At 45.9% G+C, this 21,859-nt stretch overlaps 1 protein-coding gene across 1 annotated transcript; it reads right to left on the bottom strand.

Annotated features, from left to right (window-relative positions):
• Positions 1 to 1,833: 1,833 nt before the first annotated feature.
• Positions 1,834 to 17,348, bottom strand: AKT2 (AKT serine/threonine kinase 2). Its single transcript, XM_075606997.1, has 12 exons — positions 17,218 to 17,348; positions 16,290 to 16,401; positions 14,627 to 14,786; positions 13,857 to 13,988; positions 11,794 to 11,859; positions 10,801 to 10,869; positions 10,170 to 10,292; positions 8,278 to 8,406; positions 7,003 to 7,217; positions 6,289 to 6,376; positions 4,722 to 4,824; positions 1,834 to 4,581 (listed from the first exon to the last, which is right to left on the bottom strand). Exons 2-12 carry the CDS (start codon positions 16,388 to 16,390, stop codon positions 4,502 to 4,504), a joined length of 1,266 nt encoding a protein of 421 aa, XP_075463112.1. The 5' UTR covers positions 16,391 to 16,401; positions 17,218 to 17,348; the 3' UTR covers positions 1,834 to 4,501.
• Positions 17,349 to 21,859: the final 4,511 nt, after the last annotated feature.

Raw genomic sequence — 21,859 nt, 5'->3', positions numbered from 1 at the left:
TTTTTTTCTCTATATGAGACACCTTTGGATAATGTTTCACTGATTTCTTTTGTTTGCCTTCCTCTGGATCAACATACTGTAAACACAAATATAGGATAAGTATCTGTCTTCTAAATTTAGTACATGTTGAACTTTGACATATCTTTTTTTCAACCTCACTTTATTTACTATGTAACTATAGCGAGAAATGCATAATTTTGTAGAAAACCGTAAATTGCATTCACAACAGATTTCTGCGAGACGTGTGTGCAGTAAAAGCTGGGAAGGACAGAAATGTATTTTAAATAGCTCAATTTCACACCAAGGATTTTGCTGCCAAAACATTGTGCTTGGCAAAGGAGCAATTCATTAATGCACTTACAAAACGAACATTTCCTGCTGTTTTTTACCGCCACTGCCAAAGGGAACAACAGCGCATTCCCTGCGGCAGAGAAAGGGTTAAAAACAACCGATTAGGTTAACAGGGTCAAAAGAAAAAATTTACATTTTAATTATGGGAGTTCAAAAAAGCTGGTGGAATGTGAAACTAGAAACTGGCCTAAAATATCTGGCAAGATGTGTGGGGAAAAACAAACAAAGAAAAAATAGAAGTCCTGGGGCTAAGATTGATTGAATCACTATCTGTTCAACAGCCTTTTAAATTAAGATTGGACAGCCATAGACTGTGTCCTACAATAAAAGTGACAGCCCCTCAAACATACAGTAGAGTACCAATAACCGTGACATGTTTAAGAGGTCTGTTCCTCCTAGAACCACTGTAATAATGACAGTGACATCTTAAAGGAACCACATTTGGGTAATTGATGCCTTTTTTTGTTACCACAATTTGACACCTATTTTTAAATCATGATTTAAAGTAAATTTGTCAACACGTGAGCTAAACTTAGGAGGGGTTACATTTTCTGGCTGCTCCCTTTGTTACGATTGTCTTGTTGAAAACACAAGTTCCTCCCTCTCCGCTCATTGATATGGGCAGGGTGGGATAAAGGCAACACTTAGTTTACAAATTGCCTCCGAATGTGGGTTTTTGTCATCAATTAAAACAAAAGAAAACAGCGCACAACGCTCATAGTGAAGTAAATCAAATTAAAATGTATTAATTAAACCAAGTATAGGTATTCTGCGTACATCAGGGAAATGTTAAAACAGCATATCATGGACAAATTACCCATACGCCACACCACACGAAGATCTGACCCGTCACGGATCATCAGCCATCTGGTTCCACAAGTCAGGGCAGGCCACAGGTTACCGTAGTGACAAAGGCCAGCCCACAGATGGGGTGCGGTAAGGGCAGTGAAATCTATTGAGTCCCGAGACAAGCTCAATCGGTCCCAGCACGTCTCCACCGCGGGTACTGACTCCAGGTGTATCGTTGAGAGTTCCGTCGGCGCTCGGGTGACGTCACTGTGAGGCGTCGCACCAGAATGACGGATCCGCAAGGTGGAGCGGGACAAAGCAACAGGGGCTCAAAGGACACAACAAACACTCAGTAGAATAGAGATCATGTATTCCAACGCGTTTCGAGGCTACAAATGCCTCTTCATCTGTGGAATAGCCTTTGTCACTACGGTAACCTGTGGAACCAGATGGCTGATGATCTGTGACTGGTCAGATCTTCGTGTGGTGTGTCGTATGGGTAATTTGTCCCATGATATGCTGTTTTAACATTTCCCTGATGTACGCAGAATACCTATCCTTGGTTTAATTAATACATTTTAATTTGATTTACTTCACTATGAGCGTTGTGCGCTGGTTTCTTGTTTTATCTGTTCTAGTTCCTGGTGGTGCTGAGCCACCCCTTATACAGCTGCAGACGCTCCCTCATATACCATTAATATTTGTTGTCACTTTAACATATATATTTCTAGTGCACAGTCACATTATAGCACTTATTGTAGCACTATTTATGGTTGCGCACCTACCTATTCCAATTTGTAATCCATATCTGGAGAAACAAAAAGCAACCAAATCTTTGCTTTTCGCTCAATTAGATTTAAGGAAGTCAATTAGATTGTTAAATTCTTTACAATTGTTCTTTTCACCACCGATGTGGCATTTCACGCCAGCATTATATAGACATTGATATTAACTCTTTAAATCAGAACTGCCAATATTTGCCTTTATATCTCCCGGAATAGAAAATGGGCGCTCTGTGCAAATTATCCTTTGCATCCCAATTTTAGCAAGTTAAAAAAAACTGCTTGCAGTAAACTAAGCAGGGAGCTTATACTTTGGGCAATGATCATGCCTGTGTCATACCTATCACCACGTGATAATGATCCAGGCCGGCATTTGTATTCCCATTCCTTGCACTATTAGCAGCTGTGGACTGATTGAGACAGCTGTGCTGAAGCTGGGATATCCTGAAAACCTGACTTGTTGGAGGAGGGGCTTAAGCACCCCTGGTTTAATACATGCCATAACCAAATGTATACCACCCCACAGAACAAAAATTATTTCTTAAAGTATTCAGGGGTTTTTTATGCACATTGAGAGCCAGCGTATTGAGAAAAAGCCGTGTATTCATCTCATAGGTTTACAAAAGTGACCATTTCTGAGACAGGTAGTGAAAGCTTCCTCTAATGGGACAGGACAGTGTCTTAAAGGGGCAGTCCCCTCTAGGGTGAAAGTGAATTAAAGGCAGTGACAAATGCAATAGATTAAATTAAGCAGATTGTCGTCACGTTCAAAACAATATATATATTTTTTTTATAAACTTTTAATATCTCCGTAGCAAACAAAAAGCTTTGGCAAGTATTTACAATCTATATCGAATGTATTTTGATGACAAGACTGTTAGTCAAAGGCCGATTGCTATTTTTCATTTTTTATATATTTAGTAATGAAGCCAATTCCACTGAAATGGAATTTGTTTTTTTCTTCTTCTTACCCACAATGTAGGACTGCCCCTTTAAGCATAGGATTCCTGGAAGTGTGACGGGGGGAAGAGACATTGTAAATTCTATATAGCCCATAAGTGAAAAACTATTATTGCTTGAGAAGTAGATGCTTTTAACTATTAAATGTATTATAAATTCGGGTCTCAGTTTAAAATTAAACCGAAAGGTAGAATGGGCATTTATAGGTCAAAAGTAAACAGATTTTCCCCCCACCCCCAAAGAAGTGTCGACAAATGGAACATTCCAAAGAGTAATTGACAGCCAAGACAGGACGCAGCATCAGTGCTCCATGACAACAGCCTCAGCCAATCACAGTGCTCCATTCCTTAAAGTCCCAGGCAGAATCGCATCCGTTGCCAGATAATGGTGATTAGTCCGAGTGATTAACCCCATTTAGTGCGGGGGAGAGGGGGCGGGGGTGTAAGAATGTTCTGTAAAAATATACTTGGGATATATACCAATGTTTCTCGCAGTGAGCGGTTACAAAAACCGTACAGAAAATTAAAAACAAAAGCATGCCTTATCAATTACAACTCTTAAGAAAATCGGTGAAGGGCGTTTTCAAAAAATTAACAAAACATCAGGTAAAAAAAAAGAAGAAATAATTGTCTTTTGACCCCAAAATTCATACGTACGTCAAAGGGAACGGGACTAGGTAAATACATTCATGGTATACAAACTATGCCGCTTAGATGTCCAGAAAAGAGGATTAATGGTGCACTCTCACTTACAAAGCCCTTCTGAAGCCAAGGTATGTCATTTGATGGAAATTTTATGGAATATACAAACCGTACAGGCTCAAATGCCATTGCAGACAGAAAGCTGCAGGGATTACCAAGGTGCAATGATCACGACTGTTGCAAAGCCAGCCCTGTGCATAGCCATATACATTTCCCCATCACTATTTCTCCACTGCACTAAGGGATAGGAATGAAAAAGGACAATTAAAAAGGAGATTTTGTAAAGCAACAAGAAAATATATATATTTTTCTTTTGTACCGACCAAGTGGGATAGCACCATTAATCCCGAAGTGTGACACGTTTAACTTCTTTGTCCCTAAATGAGCGGAGAAAGGTCCTCATGGGATAAAACCTAACCCCTCAAGTCTTGGTACCGTTATAGTCACAGGACTTTAAATAGCCAGGGCTGACATGAGAGATCTGGTGCAGACCTCCAGAGAGGATGCAGACGTTACAAAGGGCTCAGAGATGGTTTTTATGCAGACATTCGCACGCCATCCTGCAAACTGCCCACACCATAAAGAGCGCCGTTTCCCCGTTATGGCTTTCAATCGCCTCTTTCACTGCTCCAGCAGTGGAAGGCGTTAAAACAAGTGAAAATTACTTATTAAATCGTGACTTTTTCCATGGGCACCGTCCCCAAGAAATAGACCAGACAATAGGCTAAGTTGAGCAGAAAGATCCGGTGCGATGTTTCTCAGTCTATCATGTAAGAATTGGGGACGGTAAAAGATTTTTGTTTTGTTTTTTCAGTTTCTGTAGGGGACAGGTAAAAAAAAGTCTCTTTCAGATGAAAGTCTGTAGTTATCGCTGCCCTGTCTGCTTCTCTTCCATGTATATCTTCCACTTTGGGACGCTTATTCCCTTATGCTTGCGGAATAAGAGAACTGAGGGAAGTGGGTGCGCTGGTCTGGTTCTAAGGCATCCAGGTTGTCATCTGCAATAAAGAGACAGAGGATCAGGGTAAGATTCACACTATGAATGGATCAATACCTTCAAGGGTCAGTCCCATGAAGAACCAAAGTGACCACATGAGTGACATCCATTGGGCTGATAGGCTCTTTGGTCTTCACTTACATCTGTCAGGAGGCGTCACTGTTATGGACTGAGCCGTAAACTCGTCGTCAAAGTATCTGGTGTCAATTTCCGAAGTCACTTGTGGCTTGAAGGGAGGGGTGAGCTTTTGAAAAGGTGGAAGAAAATGAGATGATTAGTCTTAGCTGAAATATCTAAAGGTCAGCTCTTTTGACAAAATATGTTCTTATTAAAGTGAAACGGCAGAAAAAACATTTGACCTGATTCATGCAATGGTCACATCCCCAGAAATGTTAAAGGAGCACTTTTGAATTTTTTTTTATTTACAGTGGATTGAAGCAGAGGGTCTTCAGAGCTGAACCCATTCATTTCAGCTCAGGGGACCAGCTGCTTCCGGAGCTACGTACCTCCATAGAGGGTGCCGGGAGCCGCTCCGGCTGAGATAGCCGGGGTTCAAAGTTAAAAACTCCCACATCACATGGACCAATAGGAAACTGAACCTGATGTCACGGCTTCCTATTGGCTTGCCGGGCATGGGAGCATTGAAAAGCGGCCATTACTTGATCCCCGCAATGTCAGCTAGCTGAGCGGCTACCGGCACCCTCTCTTGAGGTATATATCTTCCAGAGCAGGGGGACCCCAAAGCTAAAATTAATGGTTTTCAGCTCCGGAGACCCCCTGCTTCAATCCTGTGTACGTAAAAAAAAAAAATTAAATTATGATTTTTTTAAGCGCTTTGCCGCTTTAAAGGAGAATTCAGGTTAAAAAGCACGAATATCGCTCAAACACTGAGCGGTGAATACCTCCTACGGCTCTGATGCACAAGCACATTCTTCTGCGCGCGCGACTGCAGGGGAGATCAGGCTGAAATCTGTTCTTTGATTGGACGGCTGCGTCACGTGGCGCAGCCATTGCAACCAGAAAACAAATTTGGAAAACGCTTCATCGGTCTCCTGCATTGCAGTAGCAAGCGGTGCGAAAGTGGCGGTAGGTATAAGCGCTTTGTTGGGATGCACACTATTTGTTTTGGCGCTGCGCCGCTCCGGGCGACATCGCGTGCGGTTTTTGGTATAATCACGGCCTAACTCAGTTAAGCTAAAAAACAGTATTAAAGAGAGACTTTATGGCTTTCTGTTCTGCCTGTTACTGCATCACTCTGCAAGGCGAAATACCATAAGTCAGGGGTGCGCAAAGAGGAGATGTTCGGGGGTGGGTGGGAGCACGATGGTTACAGAGGCCCCACGCTTCCCTTAAGGCATTTAAATGTTGGGTGACGCATCGCCATGGCAACCAGGCGACAAATGACCCCACATTGCCATGGCAACGTGACGTAAAATGTCCGCGGGGGGAGGGGACGCAGGGGGAAAAGTTTGCCCACCCTGTCTTAAGTGTCCACATCTCAATGCAACAATCCGAACTGCTCACCGTTTTGGATTTAATTTGTATATATTATCTGAATACAATGGATAAACTGCTGAGGGAGCCACGAAAAAAAAAAACCACACACACACACACTACCCTGACTGGTTATTCTATATAGTGGTATTGGGGAGTTGGATACTCAAACTTGCAGACTGTTCTGCTCCTGCAATAGGCTCACACCGCTTACCTTTCTTTCATTCACGTCTTGCCAGTTAATAATTACAAAGAACCGATGGGCCATCACTTCCTGAGCATCGTTGGCACCTCCTCCTAACCTGGAAATGGGAGAGCTGGTTATCTGGGTGCCACATGGCTGATAGGGACACGGTTAGGTAAAAATAAAGGGGTATGCCTTGATCATACAGCACTTCTAGGTCTATGCTACGCAACATATAGGTAAAATAGAACCTCAGCCAATCAGGCCACAGCGTGCATGATCAATTTATAGGAAGATATCAGCAATTAGAAGTGTAAAGAACCAAAAACGACCTAATGACTGTGACCTGTTGAAGGGTAAAGGATCAGTCCCACGTAGGACCAAAGTAACCAAATGACAGCAACGTGTTTAGTGCATTAAAGGGTCAGTCTCACGTAACACTAAAGTGGCCGAATGACAGTGACCTGTTTAATGGATTACCAAAGTGACTAAATAAAAATAACGATGTTTACAGGTTAAATGGCGCTGAATGACACCATCTTAAAAAAAGGTATTTAAAAATACTTCCCTACTTTAAAAAAAAAAAAAAAAAAACTTGTATTACTTCCTTGGTAATGAAATTATTTTAGAGCCCATTCAAGTGTGTCTTATAGGGCTGCCTGGTAAATATGGGCAAACAACCTTGCTAGGTGTCATCTTCCCAACGATCAACCAAGTTGCATCACCATTTCTCCAACCACCTACCTCTGTTTGGGATCCTTCTTCAGGAGTCCGGCCAGCAGGGATTTAGCTTCGGGGCTCAGCGTACGGGGGAAGCGTATTTCCTCCATCAGGATGAGCTCGAAGAGCCGCTCGTGATCCTGATTGTAGAATGGCAGCCGCCCGCACATCATCTCGTACATGACCACACCTAGGCCCCACCAGTCCACGGCCCGGCCGTAATCGTTATCTTCCAACACCTGGAAAGGGAGCAGTGCCGGCACTTTGCATTGGGAAAGTGATATATATTGTGCAGTAGCCTCTTACTGAATTACTGTATTATGCAGCAGTGTCGTTTCTACTAGCACCTATATGCAAGACTGTGTCTTGGTTCATTGGGGTTCCAGAGGGATGGGACAATATTCCTTTCGTCTACATGACCTTTATCAAGCGCCATTCAGCGCTACACACAACCAGAATACAGAAAATGATCACAAGTTACAGTGATTGACGGAGCTCTGGGAACTGGGTGCGCCCACGTTGGCTCGAACAAGTCACTTTATCTCCCTGAGCTACATGCAGCAAAAAAAGACCAAGCACTGTGGAGGAGGGATTTGTACCTATTAAATGAGCTACCACATTCCTAAAAGGCTCAGCAGGGTCAGGTTAACATGTCTGATGTATTGTAGTTGGGTGTCTGCGCTAAAGAGGCAATTTAAAAGAAAATGCCGTTTTGGTGATTTCACCGTGCATTTTATGACTACAGATATTGCTGAACCGTAATATTAGCTCTGCAAGACAAATTGTGTGCGTGTCTCTCTCTCTGTGTGTCTCCAGTAGGGATAGGTATATGGGGACTATATCGGGTTGCTGTCACTCAGTCTGTATCTTGATATAGGTCTCTGTTTGCAACAAAATTCCAAAGTAGTGTCTACCCTTTATTATATTGTCGCTATATCTGGATCCATCACATCGAAGCACCCAGGCAGTACACACCAGTAAATGCGAGTGCACACACTATTTCTGCTTGAATGCATACATACACAAATATAAATGGGTCTATGGTTGGACCGAAACATTGATCCTCTTGAATACTGTACATTGTGTATATTCTTTTGCATAGACTATTAGAGTACTGCGGCGGTTCTTTGCAGATGTTTACAAGTTTTCCTACATATAGACATCTATATTGTATAAAGAGCAGCATGTGTGTGAGGTTGCTGAACAACACCGGAGAGTTTGATAGGCCCCAGGCCTGTGTTGCTTTCTCGGCTGTGTGCAAGTGTTGAAGAAGTAGCTGTTTTGCAGCTCGGTGAATACCTCAGGTGCCAGGTACTCCGGTGTGCCACAGAAAGTTTTCATGGTGGCACCATCTGTGATTCCTTCTTTGCAGAGGCCGAAGTCTGTGATCTTGACGTGTCCATCTTTATCCAGCATGAGGTTCTCTAGCTGTGAGATTCAGATTCAGTGGTTATCCTGCATGCCTCACCAGCAGTGAAGCGGTCATACAGTTAGCTCAGGACATGAGGCCACCATTATCCCGTGGTAAGGAAGACACCTCCTGCATAAACTGCTGTAACGTATTACTTACAGAATTTAGCCCTCTCTCTTTTCTGTGATAACGCGTCTAAAGCACCCAAAATAAGACAGATATTAGGCTCTACACAATATATAGGGCCATATTTACTAAGCAGCTCTACTCCAGAAGATACCTTTCAGCATGACTTAGTAAATATGGTCTTGCACTGCTATTCATGTGTCTTCAAGCACATTAGGTGTCTTATGGAGTAGCGCTGCTTAATAAATATGGCCCGTTCTGCACAAGGCACTCAAACACTAACAGTGCTTCAGGTTGAAAAGGACTATATCCATAGAGTTCAAAATGTGCTGCATTGTAAGGGAGGGACATACTCATTCTGTGAATGTATTTATACTTCTGCAAAGAGAAGGCAAAGAAAATCCCATTTACCAATAATGTCTCGCGAAGAAAAGAAAAAAAAATACCTTCCCGACTGCAGTGAGTAACAAACAGATTGCTCCCTGGATCAATAATCTTCTTATGTTGTAACTTGTTTAACATAGCCCTATACACGTTACCTTTTTTTTAATTAAAGATATTTCCTCAAATCTATCTACTGTATCTGTATTCAAAGTCTCCCTATATACTTCTGCTTTCTAAAAATATTTGGCGTTTGCCAGGGAAGGTGGTAAAGGCCCCTCCTCCACCCCGTAGGTTCTGTGTCACTACGTGACCTACAATGTGACAAACATGCCACTGTCTAACACTACAGGGAGAGGGCCAAACTTAGGCCGTGCGTATAGTGCCCGCGACGCCGCCCAAAAACAAATGCATTGCCGCCGTCGCGTGCGCTTATAGTAAGCGCGACAGGGATAATGTGATGGAGCGACGTCGCGTCGCGAATTTTGGAAGATGGGAATATTTGATTTTTCAAGGGCTGTCGCCTCATGTGCCAGCCCGAACCAATGAAATACCAGTAAATCCGCGCCGCCGCAAAGTGAAATATAACTTTTGCTAGCGGTGCCGGGTGACGTCACCCGTCGCGGGCACTATAAGCGCAGCCTTAGAAACACCAGCAGAGGGCACATGTGGTTCATTGTCACACTGGTGAGTAGGACAGATCTAATCGCTTACATACAACTGACACAGCCATGTCACCTAACAGTCCCTTCTGCTTCTCATTACTTTGAGAGGAAGTAACTTTATTTTCTCTGCCTAAACCGCAATATAATTAACACACACATTCCTAGTAAGCTCAAAACCTACCTGTTTGGAGGTAGGTGGCCACTCCCCCCAGAGCTCACCCCTCCCCACCTTTTTAACTTGGGAGGTTTTCTCATTGTGCTGTATAGACAGGACTCACTGCAGTTCCTTCCCCTCATACAGAGGTAACAGGAAGGGTTCACAGTGTAGTGTAGGACCTGCATTATTGGTTATACCTTGGCGTTGGTATGCAGGCTTATGACGCTTTGGCCAAAGGGTTTAACTAAATAACCAAGAACAATATTATTATTTAAGTATTTACACTTTATACTTATTACCATATATGTTTTGTCAGTTGGATGTAGCATTGGGCTCCCCTGTCTTTTGTTGTATAAACCGCAATATAGCCGAATCACACCCATCGCTGGACAAGCAGTGTCACAGAGTTTTACGTATCTACAATTTCCATAGCAAGAAAACCTGCCCTTACCTTGATATCTCTGTACACAACGTTTCTAGAATGGAGGTACTCCAACGCAGAGACTATCTCGGCGCCGTAGAAACGGGCGCGGTCCTCCGTAAAAACACGTTCACGAGAGAGGTGGAAAAAGAGCTGCAAATGGAACACAAAGCCCTTATCAATAATGCTCACGAGAGCAGGGCTAGAACAACTGAAACACATTGCATTAGAAGCATATCGCTGCAGAATGCACATGGTATATTATAGCCAAGTATATAGGAGTGATCAGAAATTGATCAACAGAGCAGACATACATACACTGATACACCGAGTCAGTCTGATCTTGTGTGTCAATATGTTTATCCAAGTTAGTCTGCTCCGTATGTATTAATGTATGTGTTAGTATCTGTCAGATACATGCAATAATACAAAAAGCAGACTGACTCAGAAACACACATTTGTAGTAGTGATGCGTACGTACATTGAAAGACAGAGCAGACGAGTGTGACAGCAGCTGCAGGGAGACCCAGAGATCCTGCCAGACTAACATTTTGGGAGTTTCCCGGCCATTACGGGAGACTTGGCTGAGAGGGCCTGCCATGGAATTTCCCAGGTACCCAGTGGGCCAGGCTGAGCCTAAAAGAAGCTAGGTGTATCTCACCTCTCCTCCGTTGGCGTACTCCATAACAAAGCACAGTCGGTCGCTGGTCTGAAACGCATACTTCAATGCCTGGAACATAAGAACACAGACACACCCTCAATCCGCTGCTCTGGGCTAATCAGAGACCATAATCGTCACTTCCACTCGGAAAAAGATAGAATCGCACCAAAGCAAAAAATGGTGAACAAAATGTTGGGAAATATATGACGGCCATTAATATATTTTCCTCATATAGTGCTTACAGTGTACACAGTGGTGTACATAGTGTATGTGGAGCAAAATGTATGTAAGAAGCGTCATTTTAATTTTGCATCTGTTTGCAATGTCTTAACTCCAATGTATGCCCCGTGTACATCATACTGGGATTTGGGGAGAGTCTGCAGGAGCAGTTTGGTAAGAAATATAAGGAGAGCTAATAAGGAGGAGTTACATACAGTAAAAGGATCAGATAGGGAGCAATACCAAGTCACGGAGGAATTACAGGGAGCAGTTATATGGAGAGATAGGGGGAGTTATAGGGAGCGGTTATATGGAGAGATAGGAGGAGTTATTGGAAGTGGTTATATGGGGTAATAGGAGGAGTTATAGGGAGTGGTTATATAGAGTTATAGGAAGTGGTTATATGGGGTAATAGGAGGAGTTATAGGGAGCGGTTATATAGAGTTATAGGAAGTGGTTATATGGAGCAATAGGAGGCGTTATTGGAAGTGGTTATATAGAGTTATAGGGAGCAATAAGAGAGGGTAGGGAGGAGTTATAGGAAGCGGTTACATAGAGTTATAGGAAGTGGTTATATGGGGCAATAGGAGGAGTTATAGGAAGTGGTTATATGGGGCAATAGGAGGAGTTATAGGAAGCGGTTACATAGAGTTATAGGGAGCAATAAGAGAGGTTAGGGAGGAGTTAAACAACATACATATGAGATGTATCCGTGCACCCCACTCTCTGTATGCAAATCACTGATTACAATAAAAATGTATTGTGGGTGGGTACCGTTAAGAAGGGATGCCTGGTGTTCTGCAGAACTCTGCTTTCTGTAACCGTGTGGGCAACTTCATCCTAAAACATCAGAAAGATAATGTGATCAGGCAAACAGCTCATGTGCATATCACAGGATGGAAAGTTATAGGTACAGTCCCATGCATCCGGCACCCCAAAAACAACAACCCCCTTTTCTTAAGATTTCAAAGAGGAACTGTGCCTAGAGAAAAGATTTGGCTGCTTGTCCTCCTCTGAAAATGAATTGCTAAACGTTCTTAGCAGCTACTGAATGGGGGCGCCGTATGTCAAAGCGTTGTCTTTTCTCTTATCCCTCCCGGTCCTTATCAGAAGGAAAACAGAGATAAGGAGAGGGGGCTCTGTTGTGCAAACTCTTGTTGAAGAGAGTGGCGTTAGACAAATGGGAGCAGCCAGAGGGAGGCAAACCCCTCCCTAGTCTCAGCTCATCATGTTTACAAAGTAACTTCATTTAAAAACACTTGTGTCAGATTTGGGTAAAAAAGGCAATCACCCAGATGTGACCCCTTAAAGGAGCAATCCAAGCGCTCTCTTCCAGAGATACCTGCCTCCGTAGGGGGTGCTGGTAGCCACTCCGGCTGAGCTAGCGGTGCTTTAAAGTTTCAAGCTCCCGCATCACGCGGGCCAATGGGAAGCTGAACCGGATGATGTAATGGCTTCCTATTGGTCCGCATGAACTTTGAACAGCGTCCATTACGTTATCCCTTGTAGTCGAGCAGAACGGCTACCGGCACCTACTACAGAGTTAAGTAACCAGAGACAGAACATAAAACACAGACAGAGCTCAGTGCACATCCAGTGAAACTCATACACGGTACAGTGCCTAAATATATATGTATAAATATCTATTAAATAAAATGGTCTTTTAGTTTAACATTTTTGGCGAAAATTGTTGTAAGCCCCTGAGCCAACTGCACGGCAGACCACATTTCCAGAATGTTAATAAAGAATGATTTATAATAAATATCCATAGCATCTCCCACACAGGGGAACTTGCCTGCTTGCAGTTTTATTGTGACAAATCTAATGCAGAGTGCTTTTCCTGGTAATGTACAGGTTAATAAAAGCTTCAATCAGACTTAGAACTTTGCAACTAATATTGACAGATTAATTATAAATCATTCTTCCTGTTATTACACAGGTTATTAAGAATTTATATTAGTGTTAGGGACCCCTGATATGTGGTCTGCCGTGCAGTGGCTCAGGGGCTTACAACAATTTTGGCCAAAAATGTTAAACTAAAAGACAATTTTATTTAATAGATATTTATACATATATATTTAGGCACTGTACCGTGTATAAGTTTCACTGGATGTGCACTGAACTCTGTCTGTGTTTTATGTTCTGTCTCTGGTTTTAAATATATATTGCCATGCTCAGTAGCACTCCTCTGTGACACTCATATGCTTATATATATGTTGTGGTTATTTTGGGGGTTCAATAGGAGCTTGTTAGGTGTCCAGTATGTTTTACAGAGTTAAGTAGTAGGCTTTGATTGCAGTTTTAAACCGGTCACTGCCATTAGTACACTTTGGTCATGGGAGGGACTGCTGAATATACTTGTGTGTTAAGGTATTGTGTTTTTTTTTCCATTTACATAGTGCCAAACAGTGTACTTCGCATAAAACATAATGACGGGAAGAATAATCGAATTCAAGGATAAGCGCATTGTACATTATTTCATCCAGGATGGGTTTCCTTGTGCAGGATCAAAATAGGTGGGAAACTTTGGTTCAAGGTTTGCAACACTTAAAGTTGATTCATCCCAAGGATTTCCATTAAACCCAGCACAAAGCTGTGGGCAAATCCATCTTTACCCCTCCAGACAGGAAGATGCTGAACTTGGACTAGCCCTGTCTTAAACTTATCTCTGGGGAACAGGCGGATGGTGGACTCCTGTTATATAGGTAAACCCTTCTGCGTCAGATGCGGTGTCCCCAACCACTACACTAAAAGCTTGTGGAGCACAGCAGAGGATGTGCTGCTTTATATGTCCTTAGTTTCTGTCTTCCCGCTGACAGGGCTCCATGCAGACTTACTTTGGCGATGATGACCTCTTTCCGCAGGATTTTCATGGCGTAGTAGCGACCCGACGCCTTCTCTCGCACCAGGATGACTTTGCCGAAGGTGCCTTTCCCCAGCAGCTTGAGGTAGTCAAAATCGTTCATGGTCTGAGAGAGACGCAGAGTGGTAACAATTATATATTGTTAAAGGGTACAACGTGTTATAGGGCTAAAGTGTAATGGTTAAACGTGGATCCCACATCATTCTCTGTATAAATGTAATGCAGCTTACTTTTTTAATTTTTGTTTTTTAAAGGGTGATAGATATCCCGGATTGAAATATTAACATGACTGAAATCAGCAACGACGTGTTCTTAAAACCATTAACCTTTTTCGAACGGGCTACATGTGCAGATTAGCCTCAGGTTTGCAGTTGGAAGACTTCCACGCACAGACTCCAGAGCGCAGAGCATGTGTACACTGCTGGAGCTGTAGAAAATATCAGAATGGATCAAAAGGGACCATATTCTCATTGTCTTTCAGTGGCAGTCACCTGTGATTTTGGAGATTCATTACTTATCCCTCTCACTTCTGCATTGAGATTCATTACTTATACGTTTTGCTTCTGCAGAGACACCGCAAACCTGTCCACTGTCACACGGTGGGAAGGGTTTGTGCTGTCCCATTGGGAAGCAGAAGGATTAGTGACAAATCTCAATGTACTACAGCCTCCCAGTCTCATCCTGAACATGCTAAATCAAAGATGGCAGCCTCCTAGCTGCTGGGAAGGTTGTAGCACCACTTACCACCTTCGAGCGTCCTTTGGAGATTGCCACCTCCATCTCTTCTGTGCCAGTGGTGTCGCTGGGAGAGCCGCTCTTGAAGTCCATTGTTTCTTCTTCCTCCTCTGGCTCTTGGTTCTTTAGGCTGTTGGCGACGGTCTGGATGGCCCTCATCCATTCCTCCCTACAGCAACGGACAGGCAGACTGTCAGCAGGGTTAAAAAGTCCCCCCGGCTGCTGCCTTTTATTAGACCTCACGGTGTGCTGAACAGGCGTTTGCACGGGGAGAACATGCAGCTTTAAAGATGCAGTCCCAAAAAGAGCCAATGGCAGAGAAGGGTTGAGGTTAGGGGCCACATGAATTAAGCAATCTGCCATAAGACACCTTCTGGTGTTGGAAAAACCTTCCGGCCACAACCTGCTAGGTGTCTGCCAGCGCTGCAACGGGTCTTTTGCAGAAACCTGCTTAGTATACAGCTACATGTTGCTGGTACTTTTTTTTCTTTTAAAACACAAAAATAAAATAAAAACCCCTTAAAACTGCAGACCTACGTGTTTAAAAAAATAAATTAATTTAAAAAAAAATCAGTTCTTTACTATGAGAAAATACTTGTAGCATTTTTCTGAATATCATTTTTAATGTATTATAAGGTAACAAGCATTTTTTTCTATTGCAACCATTTACAAAGTCACATCCCCTTCCTCTCCTGAAACTGTGCTCTGGCACACCCCTTTTTGAGCCCTGCCCTCTCTCTAGCAGTGCACCAATTGTATCTAGTGACTGCCTGGTCACATGATCTTCCCCACAGAACTTTGCATCTTTGGTCCTCTTCTGCTGCACTGACGGCCATTTAGTGAACCACCGAGCCGAATCTTCGCCGATCGATCACAGGAGAACGGATCGATCGGCAACTTAGCTAATTACTTAGTGTGGATTGTATTGATGCGCATATTAAATGGGGGAAAACCAACAAACAAAAACGGCAGCTTGGACAGCTGCTTTAAAAGTATTTTAAATCATTTTTTTTGGAAACCATGGAAACATGGTGAGCTGAGACTTGGGTGGGGGTTGAGAGTCTCTGGCTGCCCCCTTTTGTCTGATGTCACTGTGTTTAACATGACTTTGCACAGACAAAGCCCTCCCTCATCACTACCTTTATCTGTATTGGCTGTAACAGGGTCAGGTAAAGATGGAGTAACCACTTGATTGACAGACCAGTCCTTTCAGAAGCGCTGATGAAAAGGAAATTCAAAGTCCTGCTCTTCTGCTTTACATAGTGTTCCCCACTGGTCATTGGTCGGCAACAGGGAAGTATGGGTAATGGCTTATGACAGGAGTGGCCAACTCCAGTTCAAGGGCCACCAAGAGGTCAGGTTTTTTGGATATCCCTGCTTCCGCACAGGTGACTCAATCAGTGGCTCAGTCAATGACTGAGCCACCACTGCTGACGCAGGGATATCGTTAAAACATGGCCTGTTGGTAGCCCTTGAGAACTGGAGCTGGCCCCCCCCTGGCTTATGATATTCTCCAGATCAGTTGCAGACGGTCATGGTTAGATGGTCATGGTTACATGCCCACCCCGTCCCCTCACTCAACATAAAGGCGGGCAACCAAAGGGTTCCAGGACACTTTAAAAGCAGCAATATAGCACACATCCCCATAACATCCACGTGCTGGCGCCCGTACCGCTCGTCGGGGGAATCCACGTGAAACGTCCGCTCGATGACCGTAGTCCACTGCAAGCATCGGATCACGAATGTGTTGGGTCGGGGACGCTCTGTCTTCATAAGCTGGCATTCTATGGAAGTAAACACCCTGCCTTAGTAATGCTTACTAGGGTTTATTGCACTCCCTTCCTAAACTACAGTGACAACCAGTTACAGATGTGGTGCAATACAAGAGCAACGTGAACTAGAGAGAGTGACATGTAAAGCCAAGTGCCATGTAGGACCAGTGACATGTTTAATGGGTTAAAGGGTCAGTCCCACGTAAGAGCAAAGTGACCCAGCGACATGTTTAATGTGCTAAAGCAGGGGTTCTTAACCTGTTTTACCGTAATCACCTATTGGGGACCAACCAGGTCCCCAATCACCCCATACACCTCATGTTATATATGACGCACCGGTAACATTTCAATATTTGTATTTAATTTAAATGCTTCACAGGCCCACTGTAAACTACAGAGTTCAACCGCGCCAGTAGCTCGACTGAAACAGTTAGTACAGGGCCCTTTCTTTTTAGCAAGTATCTGTAACTTACTGTTACTTTAACAGAATAAAAGTAATACAATGTTAGAAATAAAGAACGGAAACGAATGTTTGATGTTTCGAGTTTAGATCATTTTTAAAGTTAAAAAAATGAAATCTTCAACAAATCCCAGCACCTTCTTAGTCACCCCCTGAACCCTCTTCAATCACCCGCTAGGGGTGAAATCATCCCTTGTTAAGAACCTCTGGGTAAAGGGTCAGTCCCACATAGGAGCAAAGTGACTTGTATAAACCTGCACCCCACGTAGACTGTTCCCAAAAAGTAGTTACCATAACTTGTATAACACCTTTGCTGCACGCTCTGGCATGGAAAGGGTTCATATTTCACCTGCCGCTGGAACACTCACCTCCTACGGAGAAGTTATTGAGGGGAGGCAGGGTCAGGCTTTGCTCAGATGTCTCAGGTTTCTCCTTATATCCGATGAATGACCCATCACTCTTCAGGAGAAAGTAGCGTGGTCTCCATGTCTTGATGTATTCTCCTGCAGAACAAACCAACAAAACACAGTGTATTTCACAGGTAGCATCATGGGGCATTACTCACACACTGAAATGAACAAAATGGTAAAAGAAGTGTATAGGGGGGGGGAGCCCAAAAAGCACAGCACTGGCTACCATGTCAGGATCCTAATGGTGCACTAAAAGCAGGTGCATTCATAGCAGGGACATGTTAAAGGACTTGGATCAAACATATTAATACCGGTCTTTTACCAAAATGGGGCACCTATAAGTATTTTTCGATACTTTTTTTTATGGTTTGGAAACTTGGTGAGCGGAGACATGGCAGGTGCGGGCTTCCTGCTGCATGCTCCCTTTTTGTCTGATGTCAGGGTTTTAAAATAGAGTTTGCACAGGTAAAGCATCCCCTTACCCTTGTCTCTGATAATAAAATACACACCTACACACAGTTATAAATAAATATATATATATATTTCAAAGTAACCATTTGACTTATTTGTATCTTGTGAAATATGAACATGTTTTCCTTTTCCTTTTCCATGGGAACACCAAACTCAAGCATAGAAGCCACTTCTGTTTATCCGTCTGCCTCACTATTACTTTGCAAACAAAGAGAACAATCTGCCCGAGGGGCTTTGAGCACCGACAAACAGTCTGATCACAAAAGACATCAGGTAAAGATTGTAAAAACTACTGGCAACTTCTGTTTGCCATCGAAATGTTGAAAGTTTAAAGAAGCACCCCAAAAAATATTTAGATGATTTTTTAGATTTTCTTTTAAAGGTGCCAATCACTTCCATTCAACCTACTGAATAGGTCACTTTCTTCCTGGGGGGGAGGGATTAACCCTTTAAGGTTGAAAAGCTTATTGTTTTAATAGAGCCCTCGGTGCATTAGGTCAAGTAGTAAAAACAACAAAGATTAACCTTTTCGCTGCCAGATGGCAGGCTCCTTCTATCAGCGAAAAGGTTAATATTGCAGTTACGCAGCCAGCCAACCTCGCAGGAGGTAATTCAACACAGAGCTTCGGGTACAGAAATAGCCACTAATCGGGAAGCTAAGTTTAGCGGCTCCCAGCTGCGTTTGTCAGCGGAAAGGTAGATAGGAAAGCTTCTCCTTAAGCCTTTAATGCTGCCTTTCCCATCTCACGTTTCATGTTCTAGTAGCCCTATGGGTCTTGGTGAAAAGCAGATTCCTTGTAGGCTGTGATACTATTTAAGCATCTGCGGTCCCAGTTTGCACTGTGGCACGCGTGCCCGGCGGGGGGGGGGGGGGGGGGATCTGCGGTCCCAGTTTGCACTGTGGCACGCGTGCCCGGCGGGGGGGGGGGGGGGGGGGGGGATCTGTGGTCCCAGTTTGCACTGTGGCACGCGTGCCCGGCGGGGGGGGGATCTGAGGTCCCAGTTTGCACTGTGGCACGCGTGCCCGGCGGGGGGGGGGGGGGGGGATCTGCGGTCCCAGTTTGCACTGTGGCACGCGTGCCCGGCGGGGGGGGGATCTGAGGTCCCAGTTTGCACTGTGGCACGCGTGCCCGGCGGGGGGGGGGGGGGGGATCTGCGGTCCCAGTTTGCACTGTGGCACGCGTGCCCGGCGGGGGGGGGGGGGGGATCTGCGGTCCCAGTTTGCACTGTGGCACGCGTGCCCGGCGGGGGGGGGGGGGGGGATCTGCGGTCCCAGTTTGCACTGTGGCACGCGTGCCCGGGGGGGGGGATCTGCGGTCCCAGTTTGCACTGTGGCACGCGTGCCTGGCGGGGGGGGGATCTGAGGTCCCAGTTTGCACTGTGGCACGCGTGCCCGGGGGGGGGGGGGGGGGGGGGGATCTGCGGTCCCAGTTTGCACTGTGGCACGCATGCCCGGCGGGGGGGGGGGGGGGATCTGCGGTCCCAGTTTGCACTGTGGCGCGCGTGCCCGGCGGGGGGGGGGGGGGGGGGGGGATCTGCGGTCCCAGTTTGCACTGTGGCGTGCGTGCCCGGCGGGGGGGGGGATCGGGATCTGCGGTCCCAGTTTGCACTGTGGCACGCGTGCCCGGCGGGGGGGGGGGGGGGGGGGGGATCTGCGGTCCCAGTTTGCACTGTGGCACGCGTGCCCGGGGGGGGGGGGGGGGGGGATCTGCGGTCACAGTTTGCACTGCGGTCCTCCTGGGAGAGATTGCGACGGGAGGGGGCGTGGTGGGAGTTTTGCAGGGGCGTGGCCATTTCATAGAGTTAAAAAAAAACCTGGCAGCACAGCGTGGCTGCACCTTAAGCGGGACGGTGCGTACGGGGCCCGGCCCCACTGAGGGGGCGGGGTGCTGATACGCACAGCGCACACGTAGCAGTTACTGGGACCGCAGCCTTATTGGTATCTTATATACTCTGGTAAAATCCCTGTAAGGGTTAATCCAGGAATATAGGTGAATGAACATATGTGGGCTCAGTGCAGTAAATCCGCGTGCTCCGTTGAACTGTGTAGTGACAAATAAGTGAATCTTCTTGTAATGACGCACGAATCGTGACGTCATCAGCGCGACGGAGACGCTAGGTCTCAGAAAGTATTACAGATACATTATTACTGCTCGTGATTCTGCCAGTCGGTTTAATCTAAGGCTGCGTCCCCGCTAGCTGAGCGGGCAGCGCTTGCGGCTGTTACTTACATATATAGCTACATGTAAGTCCCCGCTCACGCTGTGCGCGGGGACACGCTCATCCGCGCTAAGTAAACAAAAAAACTATACTTACCCGCGCGCTCAACTACCTGCAATGCCCCCCCCCTCCCGCGCGCGTACGGACGTACATGCAGGACACCTGGCGCTCATGCTTGGAGCGCTCTCCATGCATGAGCACGCTCAGCCCAAGTCGTGGGCCCCAGGAGGCAGCCACTAGCTGCAGCTAGCTCCGTTATTTGAACTATTTTAAAGAGAACAATTTGCTACATGTTTTCTACAGAGGGGTTTGTTTACATCACTGTCCTCGTTTTATCACTGGGAAACCGGTTACAAAGGGAGTGGGTAACAGGTACTCAGGGAGGCATTACTCTGTTAATACCAGGTGCTGTGCCCTGGCCACCTTTCCCCAGCTGTCCTTGTTTGTGGCACCTGTATATAGAGCACACTCTGTATAATAAGCAATACACACAGGCATGCTACATCATTTCACTCCCCAGCCGTATATAGTATAGGCTGGGGCCGCAGAGTCACTTATTTGTCACTACACAGTTCAACGGAGCATATGTGTTCATTAACCTATATTCCTGGGATTTTTACCAGAGTATATAGGATGCATACCAATAAAGGTGAAAATCCTTATAGAGCACCTAGTATCTCTTAGCGCTTAGTTTTAAACCTTTCCTTTTCTTTATACAATAAACGATTATATGTATTATTTCATGTTAGTAGAGGTTGAGTGCTTCCCTGGAGGGGTTTCTGTTCTCGCGTATTTACTGCATTCTACGTCCCCACAGAGCCCCTCTAGTGCATGATTACTAGTTTTCATAATCAGCTGAGCGAGGGACCATCCCTCTCTATATCCTCTTCTTCACATGTACCGAGCTTCCCAAACCATGGAGGTCTCTTCTACATGTGTAGACTGTGGCAAACATCATACAGTACACGTAGTACATATATCTACTATATATTTCTGAAAGCACTGTATGTCTGCGTCCATAGCGGCAATCTCATTGGTCCCTTGGCCCGCCCGCCCCCGCACACCTCTCATTGGCCTGAGGCGGAGTGACGGGCCAAAGGACACACAGGGACACACACCTCTCTCTGTCCTCTCCCCCCCCCCATCACACTCACCTCCCTCCACCTCCCGCTCCACTCACTTCCCTCTCCACTCACCTCCCTCCCGCTCAACTCCCTCCACCTCCGCTCCACTCACCTCCCTCCCGCTCAACTCCCTCCACCTCCCGCTCCACTCACCTCCCGCTCCACTCACCTCCCGCTCCACTCACCTCCCTCCCGCTCCACTCACCTCCCTCCCGCTCCACTCACCTCCCTCCCGCTCCACTCACCTCCCGCTCCACTCACCTCCCTCCCGCTCCACTCACCTCCCTCCCGCTCCACTCACCTCCCTCCCGCTCCACTCACCTCCCTCCTCGCTCCACTCACCTCCCTCCCGCTCCACTCACCTCCCTCCCGCTCCACTCACCTCCCTCCCGCTCCACTCACCTCCCTCCCGCTCCACTCACCTCCCTCCCGCTCCACTCCCTCCACCTCCCGCTCCACTCACCTCCCGCTCCACTCACTTCCCTCTCCACTCACCTCCCTCCCGCTCAACTCCCTCCACCTCCGCTCCACTCACCTCCCTCCCGCTCAACTCCCTCCACCTCCGCTCCACTCACCTCCCTCCCGCTCACACTCCCTCCACCTCCCGCTCCACTCACCTCCCTCCCCGCTCAACTCCCTCCACCTCCTGCTCCACTCACCTCCCTCCCGCTCCACTCACCTCCCTCCCGCTCAACTCCCTCCACCTCCCGCTCCACTCACCTCCCTCCCGCTCCACTCACCTCCCTCCCGCTCAACTCCCTCCACCTCCCGCTCCACTCACCTCC

Source organism: Ascaphus truei, chromosome 7, assembly GCF_040206685.1.
Source record: "Ascaphus truei isolate aAscTru1 chromosome 7, aAscTru1.hap1, whole genome shotgun sequence".
NCBI lineage: Eukaryota > Metazoa > Chordata > Amphibia > Anura > Ascaphidae > Ascaphus > Ascaphus truei.
The sequence above is the reverse complement of the archived record's forward strand: the minus strand, read 5'-3'. Positions and strand labels throughout refer to the sequence as shown.

Excerpts from the sequence above, each read along its gene's own strand:
- AKT2 (XM_075606997.1), bottom strand. The coding sequence starts at position 16,390 with ATGAAGACAGAGCGTCCCCGACCCAACACATTCGTGATCCGATGCTTG. Across the intron at positions 10,870-11,793 it reads CCAGGCATCCCTTCTTAACG|GCATTGAAGTATGCGTTTCA; the intron begins GTACCCACCCAC and ends CTTATGTTCCAG. Across the intron at positions 7,218-8,277 it reads CGGAGTACCTGGCACCTGAG|GTGTTGGAAGATAACGATTA; the intron begins GTATTCACCGAG and ends CTCCCTTTCCAG.